This window comes from Poecilia reticulata, linkage group LG21 (genome assembly GCF_000633615.1).
Source record: "Poecilia reticulata strain Guanapo linkage group LG21, Guppy_female_1.0+MT, whole genome shotgun sequence".
Classification (NCBI taxonomy): domain Eukaryota; kingdom Metazoa; phylum Chordata; class Actinopteri; order Cyprinodontiformes; family Poeciliidae; genus Poecilia; species Poecilia reticulata.
The window spans coordinates 19,335,972-19,353,558 of record NC_024351.1 but is presented as its reverse complement, the minus strand read 5'-3'; the positions used below and the strand labels follow the sequence as shown (position 1 = coordinate 19,353,558).

Sequence of the window (17,587 nt, the reverse complement as noted above, 5' to 3'; positions counted from 1 at the left end):
CACGTTCTCAACATCTTTTAGAGGGCATGCTCGGGAAACAGCCGTGGCCGACTTTTTTCTGCTTAATCACATCCACAAACACTCCAGATGAGTCACATGGCCTCCGAGCATGTTTCACCTCAAAATCTTGAAAGCAGCAACCAGAAAGGTGAGCGGATTCAAGGGAACGTGGTGGATGACCTTCTTTTTAAAATAAAAAACATAATGAAATAATAAAAGGGTGAAACTCCAAAGCGTCAGGTGGACCGCTGCAGAACGGGTTACCTTCCTCATTTTCCCCCCCAATCCATATCATCCATAACCATAGAATGACCAGCGAAGCAAGTTTCCATGGAGACTGAAGTGGAGGTTACGGTTCTCCTGTCAGCTTAGATTTATTGCAAAGGTTTTATGTATATATATTTATTGTTGTTGTTGTAAATTTCCTCAGATACTCACAAGATGTCTGCATATCACGATGAATTTTAAAAAAAACAATCACTTTTCTTTCTTTTTTTTTTGTTAATGAATGCCATATAAAATAGTTGGATGCTATGATATTGTGCTCTGGAATTGGAAAGAGATGCGGTTCTCCTTTTATGTGGTGTGATCGCCCTCTGGTGGCAGCATAAAATAACTACATGAAAAAGTGATAACCAAGCAAGAACACATCCAAAATAAATGCTTCATCTTAATTTACCCATTTATATTCCTTTTGACTGATGCTGATGCTAATCTTGACATTAATCTGAATAAGAATCTGTGGAGGGAGCTGCAAAAGAAGAACGTTGATTCAATTCAATTCAATTTAAAATATGTGTCATTATTTATTTCTTACCAGAAAGTTTTTTTGTAGTAAAATCTACAGAACATTTCTTTTAAAAAGTATTTTCGTCCATTATTACTATTTATGGGATTAAAAATATAATGATTATTAGCATTATAATCTAGGCCTTGTGGGATTATTATTAGTGGTAAATATCTTCATATTAACATCTGAGGTAAACTATGTCTACTTCCTGGCAAACTGTGATTAATTTCTGACATACATTAAGTCTTATTATTTGCAGTTGGCCTAATTAAATAAATTAACATCACAAAGCGTTGCTAAACTAATGCGACAGTCGAGTTGTATTATTTACCCCCTTGTCACGTGTGAACTACGTTTCCCAGCAGTCCCCGTGGCGATTAGTCATCGTTTCCCACGTGCACTCTCGCGATATGCGACACTTGACCCTGCCCTATGTTCGGCGCACTCGCAGCTCCATCGCTCAGTATATAAAGCAGGACAACGACGGGAGGAAGACGGCTGGGGAGTCGCAGCCCGGGGATTGTAAATAAGACCGCAAAAACTGTGTTTTATTTACAAAAGCGATACCGGCTCTTTTAAAAGTACCGCTCACAGTCGTTTTAAGTCTTTTTTTGTCGTATTTTTTGGCTCTGTCTCTCGCCAATTTCCGTGTGGTTTGTACACTACGCGTATAATGGCGAGCTCGGCTAACTCGAACCAAGTGGTAAGGATCAATCTCCGAGGACTGTCAGTGAGAGGGGAAGAATTGGGGGGTAAAGTTTATTTCTCGCAGTCAGATGAATATGCTGTTACCAACTCACCACTGTTTAAGTCCATTAAAATGACAGAATCAACGCTCAGTCAAGCAGCCATTATTTTCATTTAGCGAAACTCGAGTTGTTTAACATGATACCATTGCAGGGGCAGAATTTAACAAAAAACACTAGAGTTAAGTTTTAAATGCAGATTAGGATTAAAAGTTGTTTATTTTGTTAGGTTAAAGCTTTATAAATTAAGTTAGTTTGATTTGTCTGCTACAATTTTTTTTCTTAGTTTTTTGTGTTGGTACTGGAGATATGAGATAAGATATTTAACGTTTAACTGGTTAATATTAAAAGACTAATGAAACGCAGATGTACCCAAAGCACAGTCACCATCCACTCTGGCTGAAATAAGCTTAATTTTCAAACATTAAAGCCTCATTTTGTGGAAAGTCTTCGACGCTCAGTCAGCTCTCATCTTTGTCCACCATTTCCACGACGAGAGGGCGCCGAAAAGACGTCCTAAACCACACATTTTATCCATAAAACGCCAAATAAGTCCTGCTCCCTAACGTCAAAGCCAAATTGCTTTTGTCTAAACCGAATATTTTAGGTAAAAAACGGTGGATATCTCCTCACGAAGCTTAGAAGAAGGCGACTGTTTGCGCTGCTCCGTAAAATGGCCTCCCCCGTCTGCTCTCCTCTCTCGCGCTTCTGGCCCTCCTCCTCTCCGCTGCCTGGTTTTATAGCGCCATATTGGCCGTCTAATATAGACTGGCCGGGATGGGACGGTGCTACACGACGCTACGTCACTGGCTCTACATATAAACACCACACTGTGCTTTAAATAGTGGAGGAAACCGACGGGGGCCGAGTGGGGAGGGAAGGAAGGAGAAGACCGAGGTGTCCGCTGCGGACATCGGGGCAGTGCGACGCAGCGGCCTCGGTGGCTGCCCAGCGGTGTTGTCGAGGACATTTTAACACTGCCGTGTTTGTTGTGAACGCTGTAGCTCAGTGCTAGGGGTTACACTGGAGCTGAGCTGCTGCCATTATCCATCAGCTATACGTTCATAGCAATGCTTCCCAGCTGGGAGACTATGTATTTTAACATGTTAAATTCAACATTAGCATCTGATTCTGGCTATTTAAAAGGCATTTTTAACATCACATCCTCAGTTGTTTTTTCTCCCAATTGCCAGTTATTATTAATCTGACAAAATGTGTTAAACATCAGTTTAGCCCTCTTTTGCTTCCTCTTGAAAATAAAATGTTTTGTTTGCCTCCTCCAAGCCTAAATTATACAGGGGTGTAATCGAAGATGTGATCAACGAGGTACGGGAGCTGTTCCTGGATGAGGGAGTGGATGAGCAGGTTCTCCTGGAGCTGAAAACGGTAAACCCAAACTACAGAAACAAACCCCCCCCCTCCCCCACACCCCCTGTTAGTCCTCTAAACCGTTCGTTCAATGCTGCAGCTGTGGGAGAACAAGCTGCTGCAGTCCAAGGCAGTGGAGGGCTTCCACACGGACGAGCAGGCGACCCTGCAGGCCACTCAGCAGCAGCAGGTTCAGCACATCCCGCAGGTCCAGCAGGTGACGCAGCCAACGCAGGCCCCGCAGGTCATCCTGCCCCCCCAGCAGCAGCAAGGTTAGCTCCCAGGAGTGAAAAAGCACCAGCATTAAAACACATTCTTCATGGAGATGCAGTGGAAATGAATGCATCTTTGATTTATGAGTAGTAGTAGTAATAACAATAATAATAGTCGCCTTGGGGGCCATGATGCTGAGCTGAACATGCTCTTTTTTTTTTTTTTCCTTCCCCCACAGCAACCCCGCAGCAAGTCATTGTTCAGGATCCGAAGATTATCCAGCACATGAGTGCAACGGGGATGGTGAGGCGCTTTTTAAGTTAATCTCACATTTATACATCTTTTATGACTTGCTCAATGGGAATGATGCAGGTTTTTAAAATGATTTTACCAGTAAAACATCTGACAATGGTGGCAGTTTGCCACAAGCCAGGTGGCAAACAAAGCAGCAATGGGGAACAAAACAAATATGAGGAAGAAGGTGCTCTGATAAGATGGCAACAAACATGTACAGGTCAAGCCAGCTGTTTACAAGTGATGGTGGCAAGGAAGCTTTATTTATGTAAAATGGAAATAACCAGCGCTCCAAAGATATGTAAAGGTTTTAATGTGGGCAAAAAGTAGAAAATGTTTTGGCTGTCAACAGCTTGCACGCTTTCATTTTTTTTCTTTTTTGCCCACATTGAAATGTTTACATATTTTTGGAGTGCTGGTTATTTCCATTCTCTGTAGTTCTTCAGAACTGAGCACCCATTTACTTTTTCTCTTCTTTTTTTTTTTTTTTACTTTCCTCCTCAGCCACATTCAATTCATACATTAATACACATCAAAACAGATTTAGATCAGACAGGTTTAAAAATAAAGTAAAAAAAAAAACAAAACTAGGTTGAGGCAATGACAAATAAACAGATTTTTGACCTCGTTTTTAAAGATGAGAGTGGAAGTGTTCCTGCAATGAACCAGAGGCTTATTCCAAATTTTTGTAAAAACTGAAGACTGCAACACTTCAACTTTCACCGGACAACCCTAAACATGAAGCCACTGTAGAATCAAACACAGAATGGCCTAGTCAAAGTCAAAACCTGAATCCTGGACGATGCATCGTCCCAGAAGTTATGGGAATAAACAATATTACTGTTATTTTCGAGACCATTTTCCAGTTATTTAATGCTAACGGCATGATAATGCACGTTCACCCTCCCAAAGACCAACAAACTTTTAATTTATATCAAACATTTAACACTGGAACTGGAAGACATGTGAAATATCCAAAATAAATAAACAAAACAACAAATAAAATGAACATTAAAGTCTCTGTAAACAACATTTTCCCTCAAAACATGGACTTGTTGAGGCCAGTGAACCAGACTGAAGAGCTTCTGTCATCCAGTCTTTGGTAGAAAGAGGAACACGAGAAAAACAAACAAATCGTGCAAATGAAAATTGTCAAGCTTGTTTTAATTTCTCATCTGATTAATTGATTCATTGCTACAGGCCTATTAAATGTATTAAAGTTGTGTTTGTTTTTTTATTTTTGTTCTCTCTGCTCCACCAGCTTTTATCTCGCTCATTAATAAAAATAAAATTGAAAACCTTATGACTTACCTGTTGAATAGATATTGTTCTTTTCCCTCAGACAGTATTTACACGCATTCATGACTCTGTGCTGTGAAACAAACGGTGCGTTTATCACGTCAGCCAGCAGAATAAGGGTCAAACTGTGTCTAGTTAATTTTTTTTTTTCCTTCCCGTTTTCTACTTTTTAAATCCCTTATCTTTTTGTTTTGTGTGCACCCCCACCTTCCTCCTCTAGAGTGCAGCAGCCACCGCAGCCACTCTAGCTTTACCCACCGGGGTCACCCCATACCAACAGATCATCACCAGCCAAGGTAAGGCACTCGCACGCACCTGCACCAATATTAGCCTTTTAAACAGTTTCTATTTATCTCCAACTTGTCCTGGTCTTTGTCAAGATGTTTAGTTGTTTTTTTTTTGACTCTGTGTTTGCTGATGCAGGTCAGATCCTGCAGGTGGTGCGTGCTCCCAACGGCACTCAGTACATCATCCAGCAGTCCCAGCAGCCAATCGTTCTGCAGCAGCCGATGCAACCCGGTGGCGTTCAGGCTCCCGTTATACAGCAGGTTAGGAGAAGAGGTCTTTCTGCATGTGAAAGCGACAAAAACAAGGCATGCTGGGTAAGTTTTTCACTTTTCTTTTTTTCCTGTTTTCTAGGTGCTGGCTCCCCTGCAAGGAGGTCTGCCCCAGCAAACCGGAGTCATCATCCAGCCACAGCAGATCGTCTTAGCTTCAGGAAACAAAGTCCAAGGCAACACGCAGGTCAGAGCTCCATCGCTCCAAAGGGGAGAGCCTCCACTGACCAACTGAGAGTTTCTAATGTTAATGTATTTGTAACATGCCTTTCAACCAGCAGGTGGTGCAAACCATGGTGCAGCAGCCCGGTCAGGCGGCAATGGCGGCGGCCGCTGTAGCAGGAGGGGCGGCGGCAGCGCAGGTCCAGCAGGTCCAGCAAGGCCAGGGCGCAGCTGCACCGCAGGCCCCCCCGCAGGTGCAGCAGCAGAGCCAGCCGCAACCTCAGGCGCAGCAGCCTCCCATGATGCTCCAGGTGGACGGGGCGGGGGACACCTCCTCCGAGGAGGACGAGGACGAAGAGGAGGAGTACGACGAGGACGAGGAAGAGGAGAAAGACAAGGACGGTGGCGAAGATGGGCAGGTTGAAGAGGTGGGCGTCCTTCTCTGCTCTCTGTTCTGTTACTCCAAACATGGCCGCCTTGTGTTGTCCTGGAGACCAGAAACGGAAGATTGACGCTGATGGGTTTTGGTTTCCGCTTTAGGAGCCGCTGAACAGCGAAGACGACGTCAGTGAAGACGAAGACCAGGAGCTGTTTGATACAGACAACGTTGTGGTGTGCCAGTACGATAAGGTGAGACACTAGGGCTGAAACGATTAATCATGATTAATCGATCGGTGAAATTATCATCAACTAATTTAGTAATGGATTAAAAATGCAGTTTGCTGAGATATGCATATTGAGAGCAGTAATTAAGCCAAAGCTATGCAAACATATCTACATTTTGCATATAAGATGAAAACACTTTTGTCTGTATTTTAGCTAAGTCTTCTCAAGGTTCAGACTTAATAAAATAATTCTTTATTGTTCCTTTTTAGGCAATAAAATGCAAGACAGGGATTGAATTATTTGTTTATTTGCATCTTTTCATGCATTTCCTATAATGTATAAAAAAAAAGAATAAGTGGTTAAACAAAGAATCTGTAGAATGTGCCATTTTAATACAATTAATTGTCAAAATAATCGATTAATTGGTAATTAAAAGTTAGAGATCGATTAATCATTAGTTGCAACCCTACTAGAAATTCCATCATTGTGAGGGAAGCTGTGTGATCCGTCTGTGTGCGTGAGATGAAGAGATTTGATCCCCTAAAAATGCCGTCCATCTGTTCTCTACGCCCCCGACTCATTTCCTCCCCTCCCCTCTCCCCGCCCCACCCCTCCTCCTACAGATTCACAGAAGTAAGACCAAATGGAAATTCCACCTGAAGGACGGGATCATGAATCTTAACGGCAGAGATTTCGTCTTTTCCAAAGCCACCGGAGACGCTGAGTGGTGAAGAAGGAAAACGGAAAGTCAAAAAGAAAAAAAACGACGACAACAAAACAAAAAACAAAACTCTAGAACTCCTCCTGTCCATTTAACAAGACAGTTGAGCATCCTTCCTTCCATACTCTGTGACTGGAGAGAACTCCTAGAACCCAAAGGATGGGGAGGTACCGTAAAAGAAAAAAACCTGGATGTCAGCCTTGTTTGGGGGGTGGAAACACTCAATCTAGGCCTTGCGGGATGAGAAACCAACAGAGGAAGGAGGGAGAGGCTGGAAATGAAGAGTTTTCTTTCTTCTTTTGTTTTAGTTCCGTCTTCATCCTCCAGGGGGCTCTTCTGCCTTTTTTTTCTGGACAGAATTCACACACAAAAAATAAGCATTTCACATGAAACAGGTGTAGTGGACCAGGGCGAGGTGACCCCCGTCCGGCCGCAGGAGGACCGAGGTCGTTCACAACAAGCCCATAGATGAGAAAAATAATCTTTCTACTGCACTGTAGTCGGTTGACTGGGTTGACTCGTGTCTACGTGGAAGTCCAAACTTAGTGCCACCAGTCGAATGCGCTGCCTTCTAGAACGATCCCAATCACCTTTTGACCTTTTTGGCTTCTGTGTTGTTTTTTCTTCTTCTTCTGTTTTTGTTGTCGAGTCGTAGTTTCTCATCACGTTTAGTCAAAAATGGTGCTCCGGAGTGTTTTATTGTAGTTAATCTGTTATTGTTTTAGTTTGTTTTGTTTTTTTTAAGTTAATGAAGAACAAGAAAGTAAAATAACATCCTTAAAAAAGTTTTAAATATCTCTCGAATTTAAATATTTTCTCCCCCTCTTCTTGCTGCTCTGGAGCTTCATTCCATCTTTTACCCCTCCAAAAAGCAACAAACTAAAAAAAATTCATTTAAGATTTGTATAAATGGGAAGTTTGCCATTTCAGTGGATTGTCTCCGCTCTTATTTTAATTTTCTGCAGCCGTCTAAAAGAAAAACAAAAAAAAGAAAAATTTGCACTGTTAGTTTATCAATGTGTTGTGAGGTCAGCCAGTTCCAATAATCAATAATGGCGTCTCCTGTTCTATGTGTGTGTGTGCGTGTGTGTGAGTGAGTGAAAGAGAGAAACTGACTGATTGTACAGACGTTGGAAGCAGTGTGAATGTGCGCGCCACTCCTCCCTGGAAGGAAAATGAGTTTCGTCCCTCCCCCCACCGTAACGTCAACGCGCCACAGTAAAAAGCGTAGAGGATGGTGTTCTCTTACCTATTTATTGCTAAAAGTTTGTGAAATGTTCTATTTTTTCAGCACCGAACTGTGCTCTTATTATTATCTCATAAGTGTTCCTTTTTATTCTTGATTTTTTTTTTTTTTTTTCGTCTGTTGGTTGATTGAAAGCTACATGACGTTGTTGGAAATCATTTCATCCACTATATGTTCTCCTGTGCTTTCATTATACTCAGAACTTTTAAAATGATACGTTTTCTATCACTGTAAGTTTAACTTTGTGGGGAGTTTGGGGGGCAGGGGTGCTGTGTGTATTTCTGCAGTTTTGTTTTTAGTGCCCCGTCACAGCAGTTTGAAATAAAAATGTTTCTTGACTCATTCCTGGAGTTGCTTATTTCTCAACATTTCATATTTCAATCCTAGAATTGCATCGTTCACGGTGGCAGCACATCTTTGTTATACTTTATGTTAGCAATGGCCAGGCAGCAGTTTGAAAGAGGAGCAGCAAAAGCAAATGAGGTGGATTAGCAGTGGTTGCTAACACCTGATGTGTCATCCAGAACATGTTACTGTGGAGTAGCGTCTGCTCCCCTGGAATGTGATGACGGTGATAAACCTGGCATACACCAACAGTCTTCTGTCAGAGGCCTATTCAGATTAGTTGGAACACTGACTGCTGCTGGAGGTCCTTTCTGTCCACAATGATCCTGAAGACACCTGGATGACATGCCATGACATTTATTTTAGAATAAAAGTTGTTTTTTTTAGATATATAATTTGTGACTATTATCACAGATTTCCTAAAATTCACTTTAAATTTCTTTGGAGTCACAAATTTATGTTATATAGAACAAATTTTATGAATGTATAAGTTTTTGGGTTTCTGTCATTTTTGGGGGGCTGTAAATAATGACAGACTGGTAGTGAGTTTCTCCATTTTAGGTAATTGCTAGCAAAAGTGACCTACAGCTGTTTTAGGGAACCTTTAGATAACTGGTAAACAGTAGCAAAGTTCAAAAAGCAAGAATTCAGATTGCAAAGTGAATTGTGTAACTAGCTGAAACTGTGCTAACATGCCTTTCCTCTTGGGTTTTGCGTACAGCTTCGTCTACGGCGTGGTGCGTTAATCCAGCCAGCTTGAAACAAAAGATGTGGATCTGTGTTTCTGCATCTCTCTGTCACAGACTGACACTGTAAGGACAATTTGCAGCAGACTCTGAATTAGCCATTGGGCTGGACTTTTGACTTTTGACTTGGGAGTTTTTTTTTATTCTCAGCCAACTCTTCCTCGAACATCTTCACAACTTTATAACTCCCACCTAAACCATCTCAATCCCTATGACGTTCCTTCAGCGTAATCAGGAGGAAATGTGTGGTGTTCGGGATTATGGCCGAGTCAGAATCTACTCTGGGAGTTGATTGTAAATGGATTGGAAACTAAATGAGGCATCCATCTCATTTCACAAGGCTTCACAAGACCCTCAGACAGACCCAGTGGAGGAGTAATGGCTCCCCAGCTGCCTCTGATCAAGTGGCTCCTCCTGACCACTTCAAGACTGAGCTGCTGGCCAGTGGAGATGTTTACCTTTGGCCACAGTCACTGCTAATCAGCAGCGGGTGTTGGATTCAGTGGAGTTTGTTCAGGAACTGTTGACTGTTGCATAGTTTTAAAAATAAGAATCAAATGGGGCAAAGACCATTCCGGTTGTACTATTTCTTGTCATGCTGGACCTTCTGAATTGTCTATATCTATAGACTTGGGGTGCAGGGGGTTTTACGCATGTTGCTTTAGTCAGATGTGAACAAATCTCAGTTCATCTGTGGAGTTAGCTTAATGTCGTATTTCCCAGAGAGAGAAGGAGGAAGTTCAACCCATCTCCTTCATCAATCGTAATCGGAAAGGATCATATCCCCAACTCTAACATCTCTCTGCCTGGCTTTCTAACCATGCAGCCAGACAAAGACTGAAAGAGGAGTGGCAATAGCAAATGAGGACGCAGAGGCTTCAGGGGGTTTTAAGCTAGCGTTGGTTACATTTGAAGCTGTCTGTAATTACAGGGGTCTACACCAGATATCTGGATGTGATGATGCCTCTTCAAAGCTTTAAATATTGTGTTGCATTCTTGCTCCTTACCTCAGTATAGTGCTTCCCATTAAGCAAATCTTGAGAAAATTAGAAAGAGTCAAAACAATCCTTAGAAATCAGCAGGCAAACAATTAGAACCATTCTTTACGTAGCTCTCAAGTTTATGTTCATGGAATTTTTTTTCTTTCTTTCTTTCTTTCTTTCTTTTTTTGTCACATATTTCCCATATTTTTCTTTGTTAGGAAAAACAGTGGAATTTCCGGTATGCTTTCCATGTGTATGGAGATTACAGGATGTAATGGAGAGGGCTTATTTTTATTTATTTCTTTTTTACAGCGTGTCTATGGAATATGCTATGACCAGGATTTATTTATTTTTTTCAGAATATCCGCTGTTAAACCTAAAACAAATTCCACTACTTCTCCCTCTAAAGCTTGACACAAGGAAAAAAAAACACATAAACAAGAAAAAGTGATTTCGGGCATTTAGCAAACTTCACTAGCCAAGCTTGTGTATTCATTCCTCCGACCACTGGTGGCGCTGTACAAGTGCTGTCTGTGCATCACTTTTGCGTGAAAACGTGATATTGAGTTACCAGATAGCGGCGAGTTGCTTTACGTTCAGGTTCCTTGGATCCTTCTGTTCAGGGTTGGTAATTGTACCACTAGGACTTGTTTTAGGTCCCATTTAGCCTATTTCACCACTTCTACGATCACAGAACATAACTCCTTAAAGGAGTTTGATTATTTTTTGATAAGTTCGTGTACAAAACCATTTGAGGTCCTGAAGTAGGACTACTGATTATTTGTGGTTAATATTTTAGGGGGTCTTTAACAATTCAGCTTAACTGTCATTGGCCTATTTATTTATTTATTTTAAGATAGGTTTTTGACATCTTTTTAAATGCTAACGTTTGTAGCATTGTTAGCACCTATGGCGCCTGGGGTTATTTTCAGTTTATGCTAACAGAATACATTTTTAATTAATGACTTAATGCTTGTTGCGCAACAAATGATTAATAAATTATTGCCAGGGGTGAAAGTAGTACTATGACAAAAAAATATAAATGTATATATATATATATATATATATATATATATATATACACACACACTATTGTGCACAGAAAGGTAGCAAGCTTTTTACTTGCGCGCACACACACACAAGTGTATATGTGTGTACGCATACACCTACTTAGAAATGCTACTCTGTGTTACTGACATCGTGGAGATTCCTACACACGTCTACATCTTGAAATAGCACAGTCTGACCCAAACTCTTGCCCGAGTTGTTCTTGAAATCTGCCTTTGAAATACAATMATGAAGCCTTTTTATCCCCAAGGCTCCTGAATGACACAAACCAAGAACTTCTGGGTTCTGGACCTCAATAAAATTATGTATAAGTGCARGTCTGGATCGCTCTTCTGCTTTTGTTTCTTATGTTTGGTAAAATAGTCACAGCATTAAATTGTCTGCAAAAATTAATAAAAATAAATATAAGTCACAGACTGTTCCTAGCACTGGGCAATGATTAATACATGAATAATCCTAATGAATGAATAGTAATTAAAAATAGTAGTGGATAAAAGGCTTCAGAACATTTATACCACAGCAGGTATGGAAAACCACAAAAGCAAAAATTAAATTATATACAAATCTATTAATCTCTTCATGTTAAATAAATAAAAAGTATAACGTTTTATTTAAATATTTATGTCAGCTTGAGTCATGCAGATCTGATCTGATCATTTCCATAGCAACAATCAGAAGCAAGGCGTTGCACCAGAAGTCTAGTGAGCTCACTGGTGAGGTCATAGATGACATTATGTACATCACAGTAGATCAAAGAAGTTCTAATGCTTGAATACTGGAATCTCTAAGCATCAGTGAGGATCCAGACATTTCTTGGAGTTTCAGATTTGTTTATAGCAACAATGTTCAGTTTTGCGACGGCGCTTGTTCCCCTGATATTCCCGGTTGGTTGGGGCATTGGACATGCCGTGACGACTGGGATGAAGAAAGTGTGCAATCGTTTCTTTTCAGAGAAGGATTGCAATGAAGAAAACAATCAGGATGAAGAGGACGATCTGTTTTGGAAAGGATTTCCATCCACTTCCAAAGAACAAACCGACCTGGCTGGGGAGGTTTGTTCTGAAAAGGCGTTGGATGTTGGGACCTCGGACTCCATCTCGTCCTCTGTACGGGACAGTACAGAGGATGATGGTACTGTCTCTGGACAAACTGACCCGGCTGGGGAGGTTTGTTCGGAGATGTTGGTACACCGTGAAGGTGAGACTGCAGTCGCAGAAAAATCTAACCTGGCTGGGGAAGATTGGTCTGCAGCTGATCTCGCAGCCAAAGCTGTGGCTGAAGTGACAGCCAAAGCTTTGGTTTCGCTGGTCCCCTCCTTGCAGGAGAATCCTCTGAAGGCCACTTTCACAGGGTCCTTTGAATTACAACGTTCCCCGGATGGAGAACGTTGTAATTCAGATGAAAACAGTGTTGCTCATTTGTCTGAAAAACCATCTCTGAATGTAAAGATTTCCATTGCTGTTGAGGTTTCCTGTTCCCCTAACGTTAATTCAGTAGCTAGCATTGGCTTGGATCTGCTAGATGTAGGGAGGACATCTGCAGGACCAGGACAAGCGGAGGATAACTTCTTCAAGTTCTACGATGAGCTCCAGAACAGCTGGGTGAACGCTGCTTTCCAGAGCATCCTAAACCTGAGCGTCACCAAGCTGTGTCTCGCTAAGGAAAGGGTTTTTCTGGAGGCATCGTCCATCCCCTGCTGTGGGAGTCTCATCCTCTCAGCTGTCTGTCAGCCTGGCAAGCATTTTAGTCAACAAGACCTTTCCCCAGTTCTGATGGAGCTGAGGGAGAAGAAGCTGCCATCAGACATGGGAAAGGACTATGACATAAAAAGTTTGCTGGAGTCTGTGCTGGTCTGGCTGGATTCGTTTGGCGGCGACACAGAGAGAGAGTTGTACGACAACGACTCCTGCTCTAACTGTGGAGCCACTTCCCTCAGGCTCCTGAACGACAGCGCCATGGTTGCCCTTCCACCAGTGTTATTTTCAACCAGTATATCTATACTGCTTGAATACTGGTTGGATTTGGCGTGCAAACGCCGTTGTTCAGCCTGCGGGTCACCTTGGCAGAAAAAACACTGCCTGACCGATAACAAGGTTCTGATATTTTTTCTGCACAGGTTGACCAGGAAGCACCAAACCAAAGCCACTCAGACCATCGATGTGCCTGCAGAATGTGGGACGGAGACGTACCACCTGTCCTCCGTCATCTGTGTGGATCCAAAGCTGACAGACGTCTACTGTTACTTAATGAAGGGAGAACGAACCGTGAAGGCAGACAATGAGCATGTCTTCACTGCAGACAGCGACTGCAGTGAAGACATGTCCAACAACGGTTTCATTTACATTTACRAGAAGAATTGATCAGACACCAGAGGACAAAAGGTAAAAAGATTTGACAGGTTTCCTGTTTGCAGGTTTCTCTCCGGGCACTCCGGTTTCCTGCCACAGTCTGAAATCTCCACTGAAATGATCCAGTAGGCAGAGGTGGACCCTGGAGGGGGGTCCAGCGGACGGCGCCGGTGCAGGGGGCAAAGAGCACTGGGGTTAGCACCGGGAAGCAGAGCCTCGGACAAAACATAGGGAGGCGGAGGAGCAGCGGGAGACTCTGGAGGCGGCGGAGGAGTAGCGGGCGGCGCCGGTGCAGGGGGCTAAGAGCACTGGGGTTAGCACCGGGAAGCAGAGCCTCGGACAAAACATAGGGAGGCGGAGGAGCAGCGGGAGACTCTGGAGGCGGCGGAGGAGCAGAGGGAGACTCTCTCTCTTTCTCCAGCCTAGCATCATGACCTGTTTGTTCTGAAGATCCTGCAGCTTCCACTTCTCTTCCTAACATGGCGCCTCCTCACCCTGACTCTCATACTGATAGGAGGAACCACAGAGCTCTGTTAGGTTAAAGCTCATCTTCTAAAGTTGGGATATTTTTCCTCCAACAGGTTCCAGAGGAATCACCTCAAACCAGATGTTGGACTGGATTTAATTTCAATGTCATTTGTGAATGTTAGAGCCTCATTTTCAAAAATGGAGCTATAAAGGTTGAAAAAGGTTATTATTTTGGAGAAAATCTTATCAACATCAATATTTCCTCTAAATAAGAGGCAAAAAACAAAATTGTTTGATAAAGGAAAAGCCTCTCAGACTCTGAGCCGACAGCAAAAAACTATTTTTTATATTAGACAATTAATTTAATTTCACATAATTATTGCGGTAGAAGCCATTTGTTTGTTACTTAATGAAACATATTTACCGTGTTTGATGTTTGTTGTGATTAACATATACTCACAAAGAACGAGGTAATCAGTCCAAATTTGTCGTTTATTGAATGTTCAGAAACTACAGCGGCTGTGATGCGCCATGTCGAAGGTAAAACAATCTGAACAGGTGATCAACTCTAAACCACTCACACATTTTTACTCTCCGTCTCTCTCTGTCATTTAAGCAGACCCGTTGCCAAGGCAACCTCCTGCGCTCCACAAGCCGACCAGAGATTATGTTAAAAACGTTCAGTCCATTACGATATTAGGTTTTCAGGCTTGATATTTATTTTGCGATCATTAATAAGCCTCCACTGGTTGATTAGTTAATTTTAAACTCTTGCTCTGCTGGTTATTTTGGTAATTAAACCGAAACGCACAGAATTGCGCAACTCCTTGTTGAAACAATAATCACTGAGATTATTATTGTTGATGGATCATTAATTTGAACACGTTTTGTTGATTTATTTTGTTGTTGTTCTTTAATAAAGTTACGAATGTTTTGATAAGTACCCAGGAGGACGTGCTGCTCTCAACGCCCTGGCGCCGTTCAGTTTGTCACCTCATGCTAAGATCGACTCAAAACCCTCAGCGATTGACGTGTTGGAGCCCTGCTGTATAGCACGAACAGTTCAGAAACAATATGAAATGGGAAAAAAAGTTATTTAATAACTGATTAAGTCGTGTTTTAGAACAACTTGAATTAGATTCTTAGCAGCCCACATGGCCAGGCCAAATCATTTCTGGTAAAAGGTTTTAATGGCATTGATTTTTTACAGCAGACAGCTGCTCCCCTATGTTGCAGGTACTGCGTACCCCCGCTAAATCTTTTAGGGGTACGCAGTACCCTGCCGTACCCCCTTACTTTCACCCCTGATTATTGATCTAGCTAATTTGTGACTAATGTAAAACTTAAATCTTAATGTAATCCTTGGATGTATGAAACATTCCTGGAAACTATATTTGATTTATCTGCTGATTGCTGATAAACCTATAGGACCATTTATTAATTAATTCAATACATTTCTGCAATTGTTCTCTAACAAACTTCTGCAGACTTCACAGATAAGTTCGGTTATACTGAGATTAAATTACACACAAGTGGACTCAATTAAGTTTTATTATATTTAATCTAGGGGAGTCAGAGTAAAGGGGGTTAAATACATATTAACGGCAGACTTCCCTGATTTTTGTTTGCGAAACAAATTTTGTAAACCCTATAAGTGTTGGTCTGTCGCATAAAATCCCAATAAAAATATTTCAGTTTAAGGTTTTAATGTTGTAAAATGTGTAAAAATTAGAGTGGGATATTTTTAAAAGGTAGAAGAAGTGAAACCACTTGCGAATCAATAGATGTTTTAACTCTTCTTTCCACTTTACTTGTCACTCAAGAGCTTTCTTGGAGAGAGAGGAGCTTCACAATGACCGTCCAAGCAGCATAAGGAGTGACGACATCAAGGCAAGGACTTCAAGAGCTAAATCTTACTCCAAATCCTTAATACAACCACAGCTTTTTTTTTTCTTCAGTTTTTTTGTGTGTAGGAACCAAATCTGTTGCTGGTGAGGTGCATCTTGGGTCATGCCTTGCTTATTTGAGGAGCAATTCAGATACTGGTTTATTTGTAATAAGGGGAAAGGAATGATCGGCGGATCCTGAGAACGAGCAGGAGGAAGAATTTTCAAATAAATGGAGTCTCATTCCGTCCAATAATTAGACTACGAGTCTACCCATGTTTCAGAGTGAAATTACACATAATCCCAAATAGGAAAACACTCTAAAGTTCATGCCACCGTCTCAAACACCTTCCAGTTGCTTTGTGTTTCTCCAATGTTTACACTGACTTTGATTTCAATCTTCTTTGACTGAACTGTGAGCTGGAATAGAGGAGAGGCCCTCGTGAAAGCAGCCAGGCACATCATCTCTTCAGCTCTCTAAAGATCCACATCTCAGTGCTGGACTGCTTTTAGTGACTGATTGGAAGATGTAGAAGATGTGGAAAATATAGACGCCTTGTTAGAAATTGTACGGTCCTACTCAAGTACTGATTGCTATGAGCTGATGTGACTCCTGTTTTTTTATTAAAACTAAACCTTCCAGTTTCATGATTTTGGGTCATTTAGGTTTAGTAATGTGGCACATTTAGCAACCCTGGCTTTTAGGGGTAGTTCATAAATTTCTTTGTGTGGTCAAAGCTTTGGGGAGGTCATTCAGAAAGCCAAATATGCACTCACTTTTCAAAATGAGCTTGGATGTGCGTTTGAATCATTGTCCAGTTGGACAACCATTTCTCCCAAACTCTCAACATCTGATGAAGACAAATTGCTTTTGGTGTCCAGGAACAATCAGGGATCCAGCAAGGCTATTGTGGCACCAGTGTCTCTGTCCACAATGAAGTTAACTTACCATCAACGTGGCTTGAGAGGGTGTAGCCCAAGAAATAATCCGCTGCCCCATAACTAAAATCTTGAAACTTGAATTAGATTCTCAGCAGCCCACATGGCCAGGCCAAATCATTTCTGGTAAAAGGTTTTAATGACCGAATGAAACAAGACTGACATTTGGAGTCAATGTGAGGCGTTCAAACTTAAGAAGTCTGTATCAGCTGTCAAGCATGGTGAGAGTTTGCTTTCTTGTTAGAGTTTCTGGCATATTGAACAAGGCAGCTGGAGGAATGAAGGACAACTCCCTCCAAAGCCATACAACTTTCCCTAAAAGTCAACAGCTACAGTTAATTCCAGAAGTTTACATACACTCTCAGAAACTGACCATCAGGTGTGTGGTGCAACATGGAGGTTTCCGTGTTGTGGTTCACATGCATGATGGATGTTGGGGATGTGGTTGCTTTTATATGTGCCCTCTTGGACGAAGGTGTCCCTGCCGTCAGACACACTTCCACAGTCTCTCTTTTGTTGTTGCTTTCCATAACACTTTTGTCTTTTTTATGTTTTTACCTTTTGTCTCTCGCTTGATTTTGTTTCCATCACTTTACAGTTACAAAACCTCTTTGCCATGACTTTAATCCTCTACAGATTCAAGTCAAGACTCTGATTGGGCCACGTCAAAGCATCTGTATTACTTCCAGCCCATAGAAACATGCTGGTAAATTTAAACGTTTACTTTAAGCCTAACTCTGCCAGGGGTATGAATGATTTTTTACTTAACTCTATTGATGCACTGTCTTAAGCTGAATCAGCA

At 41.7% G+C, this 17,587-nt stretch overlaps 1 protein-coding gene across 1 annotated transcript; it reads left to right on the top strand.

Moving 5' to 3' along the window:
* The first annotated feature begins 1,247 nt into the window (after window positions 1-1,247).
* On the top strand, window positions 1,248-8,345 carry gtf2a1 (general transcription factor IIA, 1). The gene is made up of 10 exons (XM_008398225.2): window positions 1,248-1,493; window positions 2,821-2,922; window positions 3,005-3,176; window positions 3,356-3,420; window positions 4,931-5,006; window positions 5,134-5,258; window positions 5,350-5,454; window positions 5,549-5,857; window positions 5,970-6,059; window positions 6,659-8,345. The coding sequence occupies exons 1-10, from the start codon at window positions 1,464-1,466 to the stop codon at window positions 6,764-6,766; spliced, it is 1,182 nt and encodes a 393-aa protein (XP_008396447.1). The 5' UTR covers window positions 1,248-1,463; the 3' UTR covers window positions 6,767-8,345.
* Window positions 8,346-17,587: the final 9,242 nt, after the last annotated feature.

Bases quoted from the DNA above. Each gene is read 5' to 3' on its own strand.
- gtf2a1 (XM_008398225.2), top strand. From the start codon at position 1,464: ATGGCGAGCTCGGCTAACTCGAACCAAGTG. The intron at 5,007-5,133 runs GTAAGGCACTCG...TTGCTGATGCAG, and splicing joins ACAGATCATCACCAGCCAAG to GTCAGATCCTGCAGGTGGTG. The intron at 5,455-5,548 runs GTCAGAGCTCCA...TTCAACCAGCAG, and splicing joins AAGTCCAAGGCAACACGCAG to GTGGTGCAAACCATGGTGCA.